Source organism: Cetorhinus maximus, chromosome 15, assembly GCF_964194155.1.
Source record: "Cetorhinus maximus chromosome 15, sCetMax3.hap1.1, whole genome shotgun sequence".
NCBI classification, from domain to species: domain Eukaryota; kingdom Metazoa; phylum Chordata; class Chondrichthyes; order Lamniformes; family Cetorhinidae; genus Cetorhinus; species Cetorhinus maximus.
Window position 1 is genome coordinate 70432716 of NC_135893.1, and position 22252 is coordinate 70454967.

The following is a 22252-nucleotide window of genomic DNA, read 5'->3' on the forward strand; positions in this document are numbered from 1 at the left end:
CATCTCCTCCCAAGTGGGACTCTGGGTGTTTGAATATTCAAGGATCTTGCTAAAAAGTGAAGATGGGTTATCGAAGTGGTTCATTTTGCATTCAGTCAGCCCCCTTTTCTCCTGTAGTATAAATTGTGATCGTTTGAAATTTGGCATTCTTGCATTTGTCCTGATGAGTGCAAGATGAAAAGCTTCAGCGACATGTCTCTCTTTTCAGCAATATTCAAATTCTGTACTACCAAGTGGCTATTTAAGGACCTTCTAATTCATGCATGGGATAGGATCAGAGGTGACCAACAGCCAAGTTCAACATCCTCCATGTTTACCACCAGGGCAAGATGCGACTTTGTTGATATATTTGATTGTAAACATCCCAAAGCATATTTAAAAATTAGAGAAATTCATTTGGAATATTGGGGTTAAAAGTGCTGTGCTTCACTTTATTCTACAGATCATAAAAGGGACTGTTTAAAAAAATATATAGTTTCCAGGATTTCCAAATATTTATAGCAATACCTTACAAGCGAGAAAAGCCTGTGATTTCTGCGGTGCTCGAGTGTTATATTTTTACATAAATTTTTCTGAAAATAAAACTGACCCAAGACAGGGCAGTGCTGGGGTGCAACACTGGCCTCAGTGCCCTTGGGTTAGTGAAAAAAAAAATCAGCCACAGCTTTCATATCCAATCACTTTCCAGTGACACGCGCTGGAAAGGAAGTGAAACTGTGGCTGTTGGAGAGGAATTTTCCGTGTATTTTTCCTTCTTTGTTCTGGGGTTTTCTTGCTTTTTCTGCCCCTCCCAGGGGTTAACTGTCTGCGGAAGTTGCGATTGGAGGTGGGGGAGAATGGGGGGGGCGGTGCAGGTGGAGGTGGTGGGAGCGTATGCTCCAGGACGTTTTTCCCTGTTGCCATTTCTGTTTGTTCAGATAACACCAGGTGAGGACAGTTGTGGTTGAAGAGCTGGTCAACATCCATTGCCAAGGTTCACTTGAAGATTGGCTACTTAAACAAGACACTCAAGAGTTCACACATGGCACAGTCCCATACCATGGCAAAGAGTTAATGTTTATGGCAACAGAGGGGAGGAGGGGAAATTGGCAAATTCCATAGCTGTGATTACACAGAAACAGAAGAAATCCACAAGAGTTATTCATGGATTCCTTATTTATTAAATCCCTTATTTGTTAAGCAACACCAGTGCAAAACTGATATAAAAACAACCCCTCCCATCCCTTCTAGACTAAAATGCTGACAAAGTATTACAAATATGAGGTGTATCAGATTGTTGTGTTTTCAGACAGTCTCTTTAATTTTAGATAAAATGGAGGAATGAGGAGAGACATGTGACCTGCTCTGAATACTGCCCGACAACAAGCCTATATGGCTGGATTGTTAAACGTTAAAGCGGAAGAAGGTGCAAAATGTTCACACCTGTAGACAACAGTAAGAGCAGTTGTGCTGACTGATCCGGTTAGTCTTGAAGTCTCATAGGGAGCATTAGGAATGTCAGGTTTTATAAATGGTTATACATTGAACTGTCTGTAATTCCAAGATAGAAGAGAGTTGGGGGTCTAGAGGATGGTTAAGCAGCATTTTAACTTGGATATACGGCCCATGTGATCACTTTGCCATGGAGACAAGCTGTGGGAAGAGAAAAGTCCATAGAAAGCCATTATAGTATCAGGTTACAGGTTTTCTAAAATATCCCTGATAATCGGTCAGAAATCAGTTTGCAAGAATCTGAAAGAGAGAGAGAAACAGCTAGTCTTGCACTTGAAGTAGGGAAAATGCTGACTCTATTGTTCGTCACACAGAGCTCATGCTCAGGTTGAAAAGACCAAGCTCGTGAGGACTTAAACAAGGCTGGAAGATTTGCCTAGCTTGGCCTAGAGGGATGGAATTTCCAGTGTAAAGTTCACAATGCAAGTCAGTTTTGGCTTTCGAAGCTACCCAGCTGGGAGAGGAAAAATGAAGCAAGTCCTTGGGGGCTGAGAAACTTGGAACTGGTTCCTGGAGAATAAAATGTCAACTTAAGGGACAGCACAACATATAACTGTGGTGGGAGGATTTTCGGCCATTTTAAAAGTTAAGTGAGGAAACTTTTCAGTAGTTGACAGTACAAGTGACTAAACACTATTTTTGTAGGCAAATGTTGCTTTTAGCATTTATTGCAGTAAAAGTCTTCTCTATGGGAACTGTGACAACTGTCCTACAAATTCATTGTGGCACAATGCAAATTGCATTTTATGCATTTATTACTGCTTGGGGTTAACACAGGGAGCTCAAAATTTAAATTTAAATGTATCCTTCAAATGCTCACAACATTTTTTTTTACAAATTTGTAATTTTGAGCAAGAACAATTTGGATTGGTGGAAATCATAGCCTTTCCAATGACTGACCTGTGACAGCCACAAACATCAGGAGAATCCTAGCTTTTGACAAAGCGCCTAACCCAGAAATCTTAACCCAAATTTTCCCTTTTACAGTGTTGATACACTTGTGTGCCATCCACATAGTTCGTTCCCCTGTTTAACTGGTATGAAGCTGAGTGGCAATGATGGCACTACACTGACAGCTGCCCTCCTTGATTTTAAGGAGGGTTGCCACTCTTAACTGCCTAACCTGTGACCCCCATCACTTACGGTCAGGACTCTCATGTAGAACAGCCATTTTGGCCATTGGTATGGAAGGCAGGAGAAGCCAAAGAATGTTACACTCTTTTTAGGAGAGAGGAGGAGAAAAAAGTGACGGAGATTTGTAAAACACAATAGTGAAGTTTGTAAATGTAACAAAAAGGATAGTGATTGCATTAACCAGTTATAAATATCAATACTGAGTTTTAATATAGTAGTATCCTATTTAACACTGGACCTATACAAACAAAAGAGACATTCATGACCTAAAACACTATCTATGTCACATTCTCATTCATTCTTCACTCCTCTGACATTAACTCCACCTATTCGCTTTGCCGCAATGTATTGATTTCAGAATTCTTGTCCTTGTTTTCCAAGCTGAAGTTTTGCCTTATCTGACCTAAGTGACCAGCTCCCATGTCTCCACATGCACTCCCTGCTCCTCTTCTCACCAGGTTTCCCCTCTTTTTCTGCCCCACCATCACTTGTTCAACCATTGCGCTCCTTCCCACTGGAGTTCTCTACCCAGGTCCTTCCCCTGGCCCACCCTGCCCCACCTGTTACTTCTCTCGCTGCTTTTGAAAAATCCTCCTTTAATTCCTTTACCTCCTGCCCATGCCTTTCAATTCTCTGTTCCTCTACCTCCTGCCCATGCCTTTCAATTCTCTGTTCCTCTACCTCCTGTCCATGCCCATACCCGCTGTATTTCTTTCCTCCTCTTCGCTCAAAGGTTCGAGAATGTTTTCTTCCAACTGAAAGGCGCCCAATGAATGCAAGCTGTTGTTGCATGTCCGGTTTGAATCTGACCTGTACATTTAGTAGAATGCACAAGGTCAGTCTTTGCAGCATTAAGAACACCGGACGTTCTACAAACTTGCCAAGACAAGAACAGTTAGCATTTATAACAGGCGCCAACATTAGCCAAATCTAGGTCCTGTGAATGCTAACTTGGCAAAGGGCCATGGTGAAAGAATTTCAGTCCAAATACAGTAGTTATGAACCAAATCATGCCCTGAACTGACATTTCTATTCTATGAAATGACTGGAGTGTATTTCCACCTCAAGTTCCGTTTTCCAATTTACAAAGAAAACATTCAAGGCCTTGGAGGCAAACAGTGTGACTGAGCCCAAATCAGCGGATTGGGTTATGAAGAAAAGCATTGGCTCTCAACTTTGAAAGGAGGGGAATTAAATGGGATCTCACTGTGATAGGTACAATACCAAAATAGAAAGGGTCAACTAAGAAAATGGTATTGGTTTTAACCCTATTTGTCTAGCAGTAACTGGCTGGTGGTTAAAAAATGAGCCATTTACTCACCTGCCAAGAATCAGACCCTCTGCCCCATTTTCAATTTTAACCTGCAGAGGAATGTGGTGCCCATTTAAAACAGGTGGAGGCTTCAACAATTGGTGCAAATATAACTCCAACTATATTTTAACTGGGTCCTGAGATAGGAAACCTCTGCAGACAGAAAAGTCAATCTTCCAGGGCAAATGTAAAACTTTCCATTGTGTTGCCAGCAGGGATCCTCTGCTCCTGACAAGGAAAGTCCTCGGCCTCCTGTCTCTTCAGACCCGCCATAAGACCCCACCCCATCACTCAGCTGGAAGCTGGCCAAGGCCTGCCTGTTCTGCTCATCTCTGCCAGCCAGGAAATGGGCCAGTAGCTTTTAAATAGAGAGCTGGGAGTTATAACAACAGACCTGTGAAGTCAGTTAGTGAGGCCAGAGTTGCGCGTTTCACACTTGCCCTTTCCCACCGGTAACCTGTTTGGGATTAAAATTGTGACCTCTGCCATTTTAAGTTAAACCACACTGCATGTGCATAGCTACAAACTGATAAAGGGAAATTCAGGACTAATTTCATGAAACACTTCATGTAGAGTGGCCTTCTGGGTTGGGTATTAGAGACAAAAACTCCGGAATAATTCAAGTGAGGATTAAATGGCGTGATGAGGGGACTATAGATCCCTATGGAAAGAAGAACTAGGTAAAATGAATGGCTTCCTCATTTGCACTTCTGATTCCGAGCATCATTGCCTTTATTTTTTGTCAATTTAATCTAGTAATGTGGATACTGAATTATATCAAATCGAAGCCTATTATCATTTTGTTAAAAAAATCTGTTCTGGAGGTGAAAACATGACTAGTCTGACTGCCTGATTTCTGTTGTTGTCAAACACCATGGACTTATGATGTGAATGCTTCTGGTTGTTTCTAGTTAATGGCCTGGGTGTATTTTAGTCCCCACAGAGCTTCAGTACAAGAAAGAGATACAGATGCTGTGTTATTTACCTTCTAATATCCGTTTAGTGTGTCACACCAAGTCAGTCATTATAGAACAAAGACGTGGCATACTGTAATTGCAAACAATGAGTTAGCTATAGGAAAGAGAACTGGAAGTCAATCTTATTTCCAAATAAGGACAACTTGCTTCAGCACTGAAGCAGGAACTCGATCTTGACCAAAGATGAAAGCAATGAGTGAGGTTGTTGAGAGAAGTTTTAATCATAAAGAAACTAAAGGAGGGTGTGGCTGCCAGAATACAATTTGCTTGAGGTTATGGACCAGAACTATCGCCAGGGCCCTGAGAATTTCAAACACCATGTTGGCAGAAATCAACATTATTTTCAGATGACCTGCTATTTTGCTGGCAACTCAATTATGGATTAATTCATTTGAATAAACTACCATAGGGACTTTTTTGCCACTGTTAATGCAGAGAAAGCATTTTTTTTAAAAACTCAAAAACGTATTAAATCTTTGAAATAATCTGTTAGGCAGGACAGCAGAGGCTAGAATCATAGTGTCAGGAAAATCCTGGCCTGTCTCCTGCCAACACAAGATGGCTGCTGATACCCATCTACACTGGCTGGATCTTACTCAGATTCTGCAGTAAATGAATTAAAAAATTACAGTTTAACTTGGAAGGTGCATGCTGGCCTCTATTGCACAGTTTTGCAGTGCATAATTGTATAGTTTTAGCAAGAGTGCATTGTGACAGAGCACCTTACCTTCACACTCTCAACTATATGTCAAACATCCCCACTTGCGAAATCTATGTGGAGCTGAACGCAGGGGATTTCAAACGTTAATGTGGTTCATAAAAACTGAGCTTCACCTGAACGTTTTGCTCCCCCTCCTCATCTTGTTTCTTATTAAAACCACCACATTCCTTCTGTCCAGTGATACCTTACTAAACTGTACTTTGTCTTTCCTTGTTCTGTCTTCATAATGTTATGGAAAGTGCGAGTTAAATTTTCACACAGCAATCATGTGCAAAGTTTGAAGGAACATTAATGCATAATCCAAAGAGCAACAATTAGTAAACAGAATTCAACTGTCTGAACGAAGAGGAAAGAATAACCACTGATTATTTTTAACCGCCAAAACATCAGATTCTTTATTTTCTTTTCTGGATCCCCCACAGAGAGAATATTTGAAATATGCGTAGCATTTGAATCGTTACCAAACATGAGAAGACTACTCAGAAGTGTCAGTCTGAAGTTAAAATAATCATGACAACACAAAGGCTGTTATGAAACTTTAGTTTGAGTGAATTTCCTGGCTGCTGCTTACTCCGTTGCTCGCAATGATGTCATGGGGTAAAACAGTATGACAAAGAATGCATGGCACTGGCAGCAAACGCAACCTTTTGGCAAAATAGGGAGAGTCCTCTTGTTGGGACTGTACATGGGTCCCTGAACCTGTTCTGGTGGCCACTGTCATGGCGGTGGTAATCTTCCTGCAGGAAGCCGATTACAAAGCTCCCGGCCCTCTGCCCAATTAACAATGGAGGGCTGGCACTCCATGCTGCAGGCCCAGAGGGCTGGCAGCTGGGGAGCCTCAGCACCATCACTGATGGAGGTGGCCGCTACTGATGCTTCAACGAGACCAGAAGGGCATCTCCATTTTGAGGCATCCTTGGAAAAGAAAGTAAAAAAAAAAAATGCCCCTGTGCTGGGGCCAGGCAGGCAGGCAGGCAGGCAGGCCCCTGGTGAAACCTCTCCAGCGCCAGCGTCAGGGCTGCGAGTGCTGCCATTGTCACTGGGGCCTCCCTCCTCGGACGGTGGAGTCTCGGGATGCGAAAGCCTACCACCAGGAGGAGAGCTATGCAGCTGGCGGCCTCCCCATACATCAGGGAGGGGTTGCTCTATTTGCCAGCAGCCTGGGAAAATGACTGTCAATTTACCCTTTAATTATCTAAATTGGCAGCTAGACTCCAGTTGGTGGGCACCCAAGCTGCTACTCCTGCCTCTGGGAAAATGGCCTTGCGCAGGGACTGTATTGGAGAGCCCTTCTGACACAGCCCCCTTCTTGCTTCCTAGCCCACTGTGCGCTGCGCATTTCCTATGTTACAGCAGTGACTACACTTCAAAAAATTCTTCATTTGGCCGCTAAGCCTTTTGAGACATTCTGAAGTCATGTAAGGCACTATACAGATACAAGTTCTTTTCATCTTAAATTAACTAAAAAACATTCACCACAGGCATTTACCAGGGGCTGCTAAAATCTGAGAGTCATACAGCACAAAAGGAGGCCCTTCAGCCCATCATGACTATGCCAGCTCTTTGATAGTGTCAAATTTGTCCCACTTCCTTGCTGTTTCCACATTTAAAAAAAAAGAATTCTGTACATTTTAATTTAGCCAATGTTGTGCAATTGGGTTTCATGATAGTATCATAGCCAACTGTTTCCTCATTGGTCTCAAGTGCAAGACATTTTTTTCCCATTCGTTCATGGATGCTAGGCCAGCATTTATTGCCTATTGCTAATTGCTCTTGTTCAGAGGGCATTTAAGGGTCAATCACATTGCTGTGGGTTTGGAGCCTCATGTAGGCCAGAGCAGGTAAGGACAACAGATTTCCTTCCCTAAAGGACATTAGCGAACCAGGTTGGTTTTTAATGACAATTGGCAATGGTTTCATAGTCATCATCAGACTTTTAGTTCCAGATTTTTTTCTTATTAAATTCAAATTTCACCATCTGCTGTAGTGGGATTCAAGCCCTAGTCTCTGGAATACTAGTTCAGCGACAATACCACAATGCCACCAACCCCCCACTAATGTTGTGACCTATGGTTCAAATTGGAGGATCGAGGTAAAATACACAAGAGGCCTACAACATATGAAATGCCCAAAATATAATTGGATGTTGGCTTAGAAAGAAAACTGTATTTATATAGTGCCTTGCCAATGAAGCACTTTTAAAATGCAGTTACTGTTTTAATGTGGGAAACAAAAGAAGCTAATTTGCACACAGCAGGATCCTATGGACAACAAGTCTGTTTGACCTTTGCACAAAGGTTAAATGTTGGCCAGGGCGCTAGGAAGAACTCCTCAACTCTTTTTCAAAATAGTACCTTGGAAGAGCAGATAAGCTAAGCCAAGCCAAGAACTCCCCCCCCACCCCCACCATATTAATTTACGGGATGTGAGCTTCACTGGCTGGGCCAGCATTTATTGCCCAACCCTAATTACCCTTGAGAAGGTGGTGGTGAGCTGCCTTCTTGAACCGCTGGAGTTCCTGTGGTGTAGGTACACCCACAGTGCTGGTAGAGAGGGAGATCCAGGATTTTGACACAGCGTCTCACCTGATAGAGGGGGAACCTCAACAGTACAGCAGTATTGCACTGGAGTGCCACCTTAGATTATGTGCTCAAATCTCTCAAATGGGCTTAAACAGATAAACTTTAGACTTAGAATTAAAACCACTACTAACGGAACTAAGCTTAACACCTAAGTGTACTGATGATAAAATGCAGTGATGGCTCTAACATTCTAAATCTCTGAAACGTTCTACACCATCTAATTCAGAGAGAAAACAAACTGCATTAGCACTAGAATAAAGTACGTTTTTTAGAAAAACATTGAAATTCCCAAACAGGCCCCTTTGACTCAACACAGTTAATATTCCTCCTCCTACTGAAGTTTTGCAATCTCAAAACAAAGCCTTTCTTTGAACAGTATTCCCGGCTGCATGAATCACTGCAATGCCTTTTATTGCAAACACCTTTTGTGCCCTGTGCACCTAATTATTTATCTGTTTCAAAATATTAAAGAGTTTACAAAGGGGATTTTAAAGGAATATGAAATTATGGGTGTAGTTTCTGCCACTTAACCAGATTTTTGGATTCCTGGGGAAAAAAAAATTAAAAATTAATGAAATAATTGACAAGTTACTAAAATATAGTAATCATATTAGTCCAGTATCTACACAAATATTCATGAGATTTTCCCACTGACTCAGTCAGAGAAGTAGTAAACTAAGGCTTCTTCAATGCTCAGCTGGCTAATACAATGAGTAGTTGAGCCTTATAGAGCAGGAAACTCTTTCGAGTTATCAACAGTCACAGATTGCAACTCTTTCGAGTACAATCACAGTTCTTGGTTTCCAGGAGTGGGACATGAACTCACAACCCTCTGATTCAAAGGCGAGGGTGCTATGAACTGAGCCACAGCTGACACCTCCTTATAGAGCAGGAAGGTGTGAGGATCAGCTAGCATCACTGAATAATCTGATTAGGATCACATTCCTGTTTGTGGAAGCTTGCTGTTTGCCACGTTTCCTATGTTACAGCAGGGGCTACACTTAAAAGGCTTAACAGCTAAATGAAGTTTTTTTTTTGAGATATTCTAAATTAACGAAAGGCACTATACAAATGCAAGTTCTTTTCTTAAATTAACCAACATTTACCAGAGGCATCAGAGCCATTGCCTTTAGCCTGGTCTGGTTTTACCGAGGTCAGTCGGAGTTCCTGCCCCTGATTGCCCTCCCATTGACCCCAGCTAGAAGTGTGATTATGTGGACATTGGATGAAGATAGGAGTGAGCATCACCCTTATGGATCCTCTCCATCACCACACCCTCTACCTTCACTCACATTCAGCTGAGCTACCAGAAAGTTCCTTCTGCTCATTGAGTTCCAATCCTTTTGGTAGAGGATAACAACAGCAATTTGAATTTATATAGCACCTTTAACCTAGTAAAATATTCATATGTGCATTATCAAAGTCTGATGTTGAGCCTTGAGAAGACATTAGGACAGCTGACCATAAGTTTGAACAAAAGGTAGCTTTGAAGGAGTGTCTTAAATGAATAGAGAGGCAGAGGGAAGGAATGGAGAGGAGGGAATTTCAGAGCTTAGGGCCTAGGTAGTTCAGGCATGGCCGCCAATGGTGGAGTGACCAAAAATCAGGGATGTGCAAGAAGTGAGAATTGGATGTGTGCTAAGGTCTCAGTGGACTGCAGGGCTGGAAGAGGGCAAGGAGTAATTTGAAAACAAGGATGAGAATGTTAAAATCAAGGACTAATAATAGGGCTTGTTGCTGTCTCACTGCCACACCAAACCCTTTCCATTCTGTATGCAGCATTACAAAGAGTAAAAAGAATTCTTACTCAGCTCAGCAAACAAAACTGTGCTTGAAGCTAGCAGGGAGCTGGTTACCATTTCCTCTACCCTGACCAGGCAGCCACAAGCTTTGGCCCCGGCTGCTGTATGTCATCATCCTGCAGTTTCTGCAGAAACAGAAGTTCCCCAACATCCTCTGAACGGCTGCAACCGTGGAGAGAGAACGGCTTGCACTTTGCAGCTAATGAAGTATTTTTTACCCATAGGCACAGTTGTAACATAGGAAGCATGGCAGCCAAAATCAGGCACAGCAAGGGTCTCACAAACAGCAATGCAACAACAACAATTTATGTTTGTACAGTATTTTTGTGTACTTTAATGTAATGAAACACTCCAATGTGACACTGAGCCACATAATGAGATACTGTATTAGGTTGGACGGTGAGAAGCTTGGTTTTAAGGAGTGTTTTAAAGGCATACAGTGAAGTAGAGAGCCAGGAGGTGTAGAGAGTATTCTAGAGCTTTTGTGCAGGCAACTGAAGACACAGCCAATGGTGGAGAAATTAAAATTGGGAATGCACAAGAGGCCAGAATTAGACGAGAGCAGATACCTCGGATCAGATGAATGACTATAAGTTTAGTGTTGTTGTTTAAGGGATATAACTTCTGAAGTACAGCCATGGGGCTTGTGGCATCCAATTGAGAGAACAGATGGGGCCTCACTTAACATCTCATTCAAAACTGAAACAATGCAGCTCCTTCTCACATTGAGTTGTCAGAGTGGGAGTTGAACACATGGCCTTCTGACTCATGAGTCCAGAGTGGTACCAATTGAACCATGGTTGATATCCTCTGAAGGGGAATCAGCTGCATGTTTGGCTATGTTCATGTTCTAGTACAACTGCCCAGAGAAAAGAAAATAAGCAGGCATCATAGATTCCTCCATATCAGTTGCAGGTGGCCTTCCAGCAGTCAGACTGAGTTTATTTTCTGATCACCACAGATTAAAATTGACCGTGGCTTTCCATTGTTGGGTACTCGGAAGACGAGTACTCGCCCCTCTGGCCAGAACCTAATAACACTATTTACATTTGTATCACACCTTTAATATAGTAACACATCCCAAGGTGCTTCACGGGAGCGATTATCAAACAAAATTTGGCACAGATCCACATAAGGAGGCATTAGGAGTAGGTGAGCAAAGGCTTGTCCAAAAAACTATGTTTAAAGGGGTTTAAGGGGGAGAGAGGGATAGAGAAGGTGGAGAGGTTAATGGAGGGAATTCCAGAACTTACAGCCTAGGCAGCTGAAAGCCTGGCTGCCAATGGTGGAACAATGAAAATCAGGAATGTGCAAGAAACCAGAATTGGAAAAGCACATAGATCTCGTAGGGTTTTAGGGTTGGAAGAGGTTACAGAGATTGGGAGGAGCAGTTCAATGAAAGGATTCGAATGCAAGAATTAATTTTTTTTTTTAAAAACACGGTGTTACCAGCTGGGAACCAATGTAGGTCAGTGAGCACAGGGCAATGGATGAACAGAACGAACAGAATGGACAGGCTCAAGTTTATGGAGACGGAGGAGAGCTATTCTGGAGATTACTTCACTCATATCATCAGATTTCTTTAGTCTGGGATGGGGACAGCCAGTGGTTTGGCAAGTGATTGACGCAAAGTAACACTGTTACAGTAATGAACTGTTCTAACATCTTTGCATTCCAACATTTAGCTACTGTTTTGAAACAATTAGGAAACTCCACTGACACAGATCTTACAAATGACTGGGTCCCCAATGATGTTTGGAGTCATTTTGAAATGGTGCAATGACACAGTTATAATCCGCACAACAAATAAACAAATGAAGTGGTTTTTACAAGCAATAACCAATGCCACGTTATTCCCTCAGGTGGGCATAAAAGATCCCATGACACCATTTTGAAGAAAAGGAGGGAGTTATCTTCAGTGTCCTGACCAATAGTTATCGCTCAATGTTACTAAAAACAAGTTATCTGGTCGTTATTAGAGTGCTGTTTAGGAGAGCTGTGTGTGTGCAAATTGGCTGCATCATTTCCTACATCACACCAATGATTATACTTCAAAAAGTATTTCATTCATAGTGAAGGCCTTTGGGGCATTGAGGCTCTGAAAGGGGCATTATGAATGCATATCCTTTTCCTCACCTCTGTAATAAAATATTTTTGTAAGAATCTTGTGCTGTAATCAGCGGCCCAGATATTATAAAGTGATCTGTTTAATTGTCCTCCATTTAAATATTTAAATTTGGAAACTGAAGGAAAGAAGTTGCAGGACCTTAATACCCTAATAGGTTGCTGGATTTTCATGTCTATTTGCATCCCACAGGTGCTGGGAGAATAATTTCTCATTTGCAACTCCAAGCTGTTGAAACCCTCATTGTCGCCCCCAGACTGTCCTAATCCAAGGTGTTCCTTGCTGGCTTCCCATCCTGCATACTCACCCAAAGAAACTATGCTGCCCATTGGAAGAATAGATGGAACAGCCACAAGAAGTTTTGCTTAATATATAAAATATATGGGCATATATTAAAGACTAATTCTGCACTAACTGCAAGAATACGTTACAAAGCTGGAGTGTGGAGGGCATTACCTCACCAACAGCACATGCAAAAGAGATGAGAAATTTAGCCAGATCGTTACAAGAATGCCAGATTAACCAGCTTGAAGAGTTAGTTATGGATGTTTTTGAAGGAGATAAGAAAGGAAGACCATAACGGATAGTTTCTCATTAGTGAGCACAATGAACAAGAAACACACAGCAACCCATTGAAGGGAGGTTAATCAAATATAGGGGGATGCATTGACATAATGGCATCGCATTAGGATGGTGTGATTAATCTTATAAAGGTACTGGAGTTCCAGAGAGACTTCAATCTAGTTTTTCTAAAGCTAGTGTGAGCAGCCAAGACATATTCCTGATGGGTCCTTTGCATGTGAGTTACTATCTGTGCCAGTATCTGGAAGGTGCTGTATAAAAAGAGTATTAACCTGACATTGCAATGTGTCCACATGCTTGAACTTGTATTAGAGGTAAGGAATGTACTAAAATATCTGTATTATCTCCACACAAAGGTAATATTGATGTATGACATTATCCTATAAAAATCCAACAACCATATGATATTGCACACCAAGTCTCACTCACCTATCAACCCTGTCCTCCCTGGCCTATATTGGCCTTGGTCCTCCAGTGCCTCAAATTTAAATTCTCATTCTCACATATAAATCCCTTCATGTACTCAGCTCCATTTTTGCAACCTCCTCCCATCCTACAATCCCCCACATCCAAACTTCTATTCCTTAGACTCTAATTCCTTGTGCAGTCTTCCCCTCTTCACCACACCACCTGCAGTCACCCATTTAACCACTTAGATCCCCACTTTGCTATTCCCTCTCTAGACCCTTTCCCCTTTCCACATCCCTCTCCATTAGGGACCTCCATGAGACCCATCCCTTTGGTCACCCATTATCCAAATATCACGTTCTTTGGCTTAGCGTCCACAATTTTTATTATGCCTTTTTGAAGGGCTTTGGGGTGCATTACTACATTAAAGGCGCTACATAAATACAGCTCGAATCCATCCTTGTAGCAGCAAACTTGACAGTGCAAATAGGAAATTCCAAAGGCAAATATGATTTTCTCATCATTTACTTATTGGAATACTCCAGGCTTGTAACGTATTTTTGCCCGAATTTCTGATTTGTGTTGCTAGTCAACATTGCGCACTCATTAAATTATCCCCTCAGCACCAACTCTTAGTCACACTGCCTCTACAGGGATACACAGCAAAGACCAGGGACTCCTTCACTTGAACTGACAGAATATTGAAGGGACAGGGATCCTGACTACAGTATGAATTTACTCATGTCTGCATGCAGAATTGTTTTCTTATTGGACTGAGAGCTTGTCTCCTTTGCGTTGACTGGAGATGGTGAGCTCAGTGGTTTTAAAAAAAAAATTGGGAGTCTCACCACTCCAAAATAGATTACCTTAGACGTGAGTTGTAACTCCTTCAGACTTTAACTTGTAAATAACAACTTTGAAATATTGGATTTTGTCCTCCTCCCTGTACTGTTTCTTCGTCTACTGTACTAAGCGCATGCAAGAATCCATCTAGTGAATAGTTCATATTGTTTAGAAAACATTGAGCAGAATGTGCCTCCCCAGGTTATTGAGGTGGAGTTGTGGCTCTGACATCATCATTCAAACATGTTAATACGTTAATGTGAAATTCTATTGACTGCAATTCAGACAGGATGGTAATGTTCAGCACACAAGGTAGGCTGACACTTCAGCACTGCACTGTCAGACGTGCTGTCTTTAGGCTGAGTTGTTAAACCAAAGGCCCTGTCTGTCTCCTCAGGTGGCCCGCAGCACTATTTCGATGAGGAGCAGAGAAGTTCTCCATGGTATTCTGGCCAATATTTTTCCGTCAAACAACATCACTAAGACAAATGATATGGTAATTATCTAACTGCTGTTTGTGAGACCAAGCTGTGTGCAAATTGACTGCCACACTTCCTACAACTGCAACAGTAAATGCACTTCAAAACATACTTAATTGGCCGTAAAGTGCTTTGGAATGTTGAGAGGTCATGAAAGGCACTATCTATATGCAAGTTCTTTCTTTCATTATTTTCAACCAGATTTCATACAAATGTGCAACATCTTTACATACTATTATGATGCATTATGATTTCGCCCCACACCCATAAACAGTTTTTGGGGTCAATCTCAGCATATTAATTGATAATTACCCCATTTATAGTTTGATAGCGACAATGTAACAAAACAAAAAGTAGTACATGGTTCTAATGGGAGAAATGAAAGCCTACGGATCTGCCAAGCCATTGAAGGTGGGAGAAAACTGGGTAAAATAGGCAGGTAAGGCATCTTAATCACTGTGTACCTACAATTGGCTGACACATTGGCACAGGCACATGAAATAAGAGTTGCCAACGCTCCAGGATTGTCCAGGTGTCTGTGATGCTGCTGTGTGCAACCAAGGGAACAATCATAAGGGCATTAAAAAATGGTTTGTTTTAATTTTCTTTGAACACTGTTGTTTATTAGTTCTAAAAATATTGGAGGAGATGGACAGTACAGGATTGTTGCACTGGACTCTTTAATGGCTGCAGGAGGTGGAAGGTCATGTGTTCAAACCTCCAGGACTACACCCAACCAGAGTTGGCAACCCTAATATGAGTAGGTCAGCTGTGTGCCCTCTCAGTTGTCAATTTTTTTTTGATTCGTTTATGGGATGTGGGCATTGCTGGCTAGGCCAGCATTTTTGCCCCCCTAATTGCCCTTGTTCAGAGGGCATTTAAGAGTCAACCACATCCTTGTGGGTCTGGAGTCACATGTAGGCCAGACCAGGTAAGGACAGCAGATTTCCTTCCCTAAACGACAATTGAATGGTGGATGGCCTTTGGGAAGACCTAAACTGAGAAAGTAAAACACTTGCAAAATCAAAATGGGATGGGGGGGTGGTGAGGGGGAGTGGGGGCAGGGGTGGGGTGGTGGGGGGTGGAAGGGGGGTGGTGCGTGGTGGGGGAGAGGGGAGAGGAGAAGAGGGACGCCCTACAACTTTAAATCAGCTCCATCTGAACATGTTCAAACTACCTTCTATTTATTTATTTTTGTGAATTAGCACTGCGAGACCATACAAGCCTGGGCTAGAACAAATGCTTCCGTAGTTGCCTGAGCAATCCTTCAGCATACCAGTGCCACTCAACAAGTCAAATGCAAGCCGAATTGCATGCTGCTTTCAGACAAGCTCCAACATTGCTGAGGGAAAATATATTTTAAACTTGGAATAGAAATAATTGAATGTGCCAAATAAAGCCAGAGGGATGAGAACTCAACATAGAGGGGTTTAGAGAGGTTTTAATGGGCTCTCTCTTTAAAATTATTTTGAGGTGATTATTTTAAAATAAGAATGCACCTTTGTATCAAAGTGGGTTTTTCCTATGCAAAAAGTTCACTGTAAATGCTCAAAAAGCAATATGGAACTTTTCAACCTCCTCATCAGTAAAATTAGCTAGGGTTCACGAGGCTCCCTTCACCGCAGCCACAAAGGGAAGCTGTGGTTCGTTAGGCATTCACTGAGATGGGATTCTGTCAAAGTGCAGCAGTATTATGTATTGGGAAAGGTAAAATCTAGTGGGCCTGAGCAACTGTTGAACTGAGTTACTGTTGTTTCCTGCTGCAACAGTGTATGAGAGTACATGCGGGACAAAGATTAAAAATCCTGGTTAGCATCAAGTGCCAGAGTGATCCTTGATCCATCTGCATTTGATTTATTGAAGCTGTAATCTTTCTCTTGTGTTTTACCCATCTGGATTTTACATCACTGCGCAGGCTGTTTCCATGAATTTCAGTTAAATGCATACATTTCTCAGTCTGTGAATTCAACAGCTTCCTTCATAAGGGTCTTTTTGTTAGGAGTTGTCAAATAGTCTCCAGTAATTGAACAAAGCAGGCCTTTGAAAATTTTGCAAGTTGCTGCCTATAGCATGTAACTCACCAACTTCAAGGTGCTTGGACTGACTTGTCAGTTAAAATCTCATGTGGGCATCTTTGATTAGTCATTACTGCTCTCAGTTACATTGGAGTGTACATCGCATAGCCAATCAGAGCAAATTTTTCAAACAGAGTGATCAGACGCCCTACAAATGATATGCTGGGACTAAAGGCTAATTTATGCTTAACAACCTAGTGACTAGGGCTCTAAACTGTACATTAGTTCTGCCTAATGGGACAAGTTCCATTAAATCACACACATGTTTAGGGTCTTGTCTTAGATATTCTCTTTGGTATAGTAATGCTCATTGCTCTCATACTTGATCTGAATGCCTTATATTTAGGCCTGTGCCTATATTGCCCAACATCTCATTGTCTGATAATGTAGCCCCTGGGTATAACTATGAGGTATTCTTGTTATCTGAATTGGATACTCAAGTCTTTAACCTTTTCAAAGGCAAACTGAGAAAATACTTGGTCAGACCAAACCAGGCATGAAATTGTTAAACTGTTTCATTTCACAACATGCAAAGCTACAGAGCAACAGTTATATTCAGACTCAGTTCAATCAGTACAACCGGTTTTTGAGTGACAATTTAAAATATCGAACATGCTATGTGACACCACATCAGAGCACTGTTCTATTTAACTTAAACAAAATCAACTTCCAACTAGCCCCCTGAATTCTCTTTCCAAGCCTAGCTCTTGCAGTTTTCGGTTTAAAACCTGACTTTGCAGCCTTAGCTGGACTGGACTTTCTTTGCAGGATCGTTAAAAAGCCCCTGTGTCTCTTGGTTATTTATCTCCATTGGTTCGCAACAAGAAGGGATCAGCCACAATGGGTGTGACATGCTTATCAAGTACTGAGGCAGGCTAACAAATTTCATATTAGTTACAGTCTATGGCAAAACAATATCTAGGTTTAACTCATTCTCTTTTTAACTATCATCTTAGCAGCTCTTTTACAAAGCCTGTGAAAGCACAATGCTTTAACAACACATTTAAATGGAACACTTTTTTCCAATCCTTTCTGTGGAACCCCATAAGCAGTACTGAGGCTATTGAATTCTGCAGATGTGCAATGATGTTAAGAAGCACTGAAGTTGGTCAGCAGTTGAAACAAGGACATCAGATTGCAATCACTTTATTTCCGGGGAGTCAGAACTGTTTGATCTGCACTTGTTTGTAAAATAAATACTCACGGGTCCTGTCTTTATTCCAGGCATGACAGCTGATTGGTTCGAGGAGGAAGCTGTGGTAAGACATTTCTGTTCTCCTGGAACTAAAGCAGATGGAGGAAATTAGTAGCTACCGGAGCCATGCATTGATACAGAAATAGAGCAGCATGAAATCATTGGTTATTGTAACAACGCTGGCATGCACTAATGGGCTTTTCATAGCTTTAGATAAAATATTTATATCCAGCTCACAGAGCACAAAAGTGGTTTGCTACACTCCCAAAGCCATCATTTGGATATTTTTCAGAAATGTCTGGTTACAATTGTGGGACCTTTTTAAATTAATATTTTCTATTGGATGCCCTATTTCTTTCCTTCTGCTATGACTCCTAAATGGGTGCCTTCAGTCCACACCCCTGATGGGGCACATGTAAAACCCCTAAGAGGTGAACCCACTGCCGCAATATTAACATGTTTGATCTTGTGGTCTTACACCTGAACAATAATCTTTGCCCTTTATATGGCAGCTCGGCTGCACTTATCATCCTAACCATGACCTCTGCACTCACAGCTGTGACCTACATTAGCCTCACTAGCAACATAGGGTAAACTTGGGAAAAGTGCTTTTGTTTTCAAAGCTACATCCAGTTTTTAAATCAATACCAATCATTAGTATTTATAGTTAGTTTGCAATGATAGATGAATAATGTACTGAACATTAACATTTCATCTTAACTTTATATACAAGCAGAAAGATGCCATTTAGCCCATTGCTCCCATGCCTGTCCTTTGGGAGAGCTATCCAATTAGTCCCACTCCCTTGCTCTTTCCCTATAGCCCTGCAAATTATATATTCAAATATGTTATACATATTTTTCTGACCAATTTTCTTTACCTTCCCAAGATTGTGACATCTTGTGAGAGTATCATCCAAGGGATGCTATCTGAGATGGGGCTTGACAGGGTAGATGCTGACAGGATGATTCACCTCGTGGGGCAGAGTTTAAAAATAAGGAGTCTCCCATTTAAGGAGGAGGTGGAGGAATTTCTTCTCTCAGTGGGCTGTTAGTCTTTGGAATTCTCTTCCACAGAGAGCAGGGGAGGCTGGGTCATTGAGTATATTCAAAGTTGAGTTAGATAGATTTTTCGATCTACAAGGGAATCAAAGGTCATGGGGCAGGCAGGAAAGTGGAATTAAGGCCATAATCAGATCAGCCAAGATCTTACTGAATGGTGGAGAGGGCTCAATGGGCCCAGTGGCCTACTCCTAGTTCTTATGATCTGCAATGCCATTCAGAACCTCACCAGTGAATATTCAACCGCAAAGATTATCACAGCTGAGTTTCACCCTTTTCATAACCAACATTCGAAGTTACTGGGTACTGATCAGGGATGGAAACACTGACTGGGTTTCCCCACCCTAACCTAGCAGCATTGCTACCAATTGTACCTGGGGTTGGTTAACTTGAACCTGGGGATAATTGCAGAATGTATGGCTCAGCTACTCACCTAAGCAACATGCTAAACCATTAGGTTAGCCCCAAATTCTGTACCTTAAAATGATCTCACATACAGTATTTGCTATTAGTTTAGCAACTATTCTGACTGCTGGAACATTTTGACCTGACAGTTGCGAAATGAAAGTATCAAGATATTCAAAATATCTAGCAGCTAATAGAGAAACAAATGCATTCCATATTATTACTTCTCTCCAACAGAATCAGTAGACCAACTTTTTGGAGCTTGGACCAGTACAAGCCAAATTTCATATTTCTCTCATTAAGCAAAAAAATTTAGTGAACAATGGGATGGACCCCACTCATTGAGTTACATCAGAGAACTCACAAAAATTGTATCCAAAGCTTCACTGTCTTACTTAAGAAGATAAAGTCGGTATCTCAATGGCTTCAACACAAGGGTATTGTGTACTTAACAGAAGGTTTGAGTTTAAATTTTAGTCTTGAATTCCAAGGCTTCTTCAACAAAATTTCCCAAATCTGTTACCTCTCAACACCTAAAAAAGGACAAAGGCAGCTGGTGCAGGAGGATATCATCACCTTCAAGTTTCCCTCCAAGTCATGCACCATATTGAACTTGTACATATTGCCATTCCTTCATTGTTGCTGGGCCAACATCCTGCTACCCCCTACCTAACAACACCTTGGAAGTGTCTTTGTCACATGGACTGCAGTGGTTCAAGAAAGCAGCTCACCACCATCTTCTCAAGGGCACCAGAGATGGACAACACATGACACCCACATGCTAGGAACTTTTTTTTAAAAAACGTATAAAAGTACCCTAGTTTTTCCCTAATAAAAGAGATGAGCCCATCAGCTTAGGGGAAAGGGGAAAGCTATCTCACTGAGAGGCTCCGAGGGCCTTTCACAGCACGTTCGAGCAATACTTGGATTGGTGAACAAGGAACAACATTGAGAGTGTTGATCGGTTTATTGCTGGTTTTTTTTTTTAAAAACACCCTCCTAACAAGGAAAGTGAGCATTGGAAGCAGGGAAAGACTGCAGCCTCTGAAACAAAGAACTGCAGAAAGTTAAATTGAGGTGTAATTTTCCATTGTATTATCTGGAAGAAAAGAAAGTCTAGAAAAACAGATTTTGTCAGCCTTTGCTTCAAAATCTTTTCAAATTATGGTAGGAGATAATGATCAGATCGTTGAGACAGGCTTCAGATCAAGAATTGTTTAAAACTGTTGCCTCAAAATATTACATGTCAATGTCCCTAAGGAGCTAAGAATACTTCCCATCAGATTTAAAAGATGTCCTGATTGAATGCACTCATTAACAATTATATGTTTTACTGTCAATAGATGAATGGTATTGCCAGATCTGGGTTGATGACGTAAGGAACATTGGAATTACAGCTGTACTGGCTGTGTACCCACAGCGACAGATGCAGAGAATGCACTAGCTGAAGTTGTGCAAGGAAAAGAGAGGGCGGAAACTCTTACAGTGAAACGTTTCTTGCTAATAATGCACCAGTAAGAGCCTGAAATAATGGGCACACAAAAACTCTGCCAGTAATCACCAGAACCAACCAGCCAGGGCAGACCTTAAGACTATTAATCATGTCTGACATAATGCAAAACCGTGAATACTGAAACTCTGAAATAAAACATAAATGTTGGAAATGCACAGCAGGTCAATTGGTATCTGAGAAAGACAGGCTAATATCGAGTGCGATCATGAATCAGGACAACAATGTTCTTGGACAGATTGCACCTGAGGTTTCTCTTATTTTTCCCCTCCAGATGCTGATCAGCCTACTAAAAATTTCCACCATTTTTGATTTTACTTTCAAAGTCTTGCATATTTATTGGGTTGCCAACTCTGGTTGACTGTATTCCTGGAGGTTTCATCACATGACCTCTTACCTTCAACAACCCTGACCCTAAGCTTCACCACTGGTCAGTCATCTGCAATGTTCTGCCTTCCCACGTCAACTGGGAATTCAACAGACTCCTGGCTACCCATTTGGGTGACTCTTAACTTTCAGTCCAACAGCCTTTTTATCCCCCTTCCCCAATATTCTCATTGGACATCATCATTTATTATCTAAGAAAAGGAAAAAGAAAACCAGCATTTTTAAAAAATCTTAATGCCTTTAGGATTTTTCTCCCTGGTTGGTCTCAGCAGTGGCCTGGGGACTAATCTTCAATTCCTGGAGACTCCAGATCAATATTAGAGGATTGGCAACTTTATTTGTATGGCACCTTTCACAACCCCAAGACATCCCCAATGAAGTACTTTTGAAGTCTGCTCACTGTTGAAATCTAGGAAATGTGGGGGCCAATTTGTGTGCAATAAACTCCCACAAATAAGGTAAATGGCCAGATAGCTTTATTTGTGATGTGGGTTAAGGGATACATATCTGCCAAGACACTGGGAGCAGAAGACACTTCCTCTTCTTTGACTTTGTGTTACAGGATATTTTATGTCCACCCGAGCTGGCAAACGGAGTCTTGGCTTAACACCTCAGTCATAGATGGCAGTTCAGACTCCCTCAGTGTCAGCCTCGATTTTATGCTTAAATCTCAGGATTAAGACCAGAATCCACAGCTTTCTAATAGCTGAGTGTGCTACAAGCTGAGTGATGCTGTAGAATATATAAAATGTTGAACAGAAACACACATTAGGAACAAAAGTTTTTTTCCCCCACTGACTAATACTTTCCATTTATACAACCCACTGCTGGCCACAGCAGACATCTCTATAACACCCGCCAGTAGATCGCTCCTGCTCCTTCAACACTCCCCACTTACGCCATACTTTCCAAAGAAACCCTATCCAGGTTCACAGTGCTGGTTAAATAATTCTTTCCTAATGCTCCACGCCAGAGCAAATAGAAACTGCCAAGCACCGAAATTTCCATTTCCATCCTCCAAAAGATCAGTTTAAAAATAAAATGACTGCCAGCTTAAAAACTGTAACGTAATATTACACAATCGTGCATCGCTAGACCACACAGGCTGGCAACTGGCAGGGACTGATAGCTCCTTCAGCACACAAAGGGTTAAGACGACATAT

At 41.6% G+C, this 22252-nt stretch overlaps 1 protein-coding gene and 1 long non-coding RNA gene across 2 annotated transcripts in view; both read right to left on the reverse strand.

Annotated features, from left to right (window-relative positions):
- The window catches only part of arpc1b (actin related protein 2/3 complex, subunit 1B), a 42512-nt gene that overhangs the window by 19682 nt on the left and 578 nt on the right, over positions 1 to 22252 (reverse strand). The window contains exon 2 of the mRNA XM_078558609.1: positions 17736 to 17806. Within this exon, the coding sequence (XP_078414735.1) occupies positions 17736 to 17799 (64 nt within the window). The 5' untranslated portion in view covers positions 17800 to 17806. The remainder of the gene's footprint in view (positions 1 to 17735; positions 17807 to 22252) is intronic.
- LOC144691232 (uncharacterized) lies at positions 21549 to 22193 on the reverse strand. The gene is made up of 2 exons (XR_013579066.1): positions 21988 to 22193; positions 21549 to 21821 (listed from the first exon to the last, which is right to left on the reverse strand). It is a non-coding gene; the product is annotated as an uncharacterized LOC144691232 (long non-coding RNA).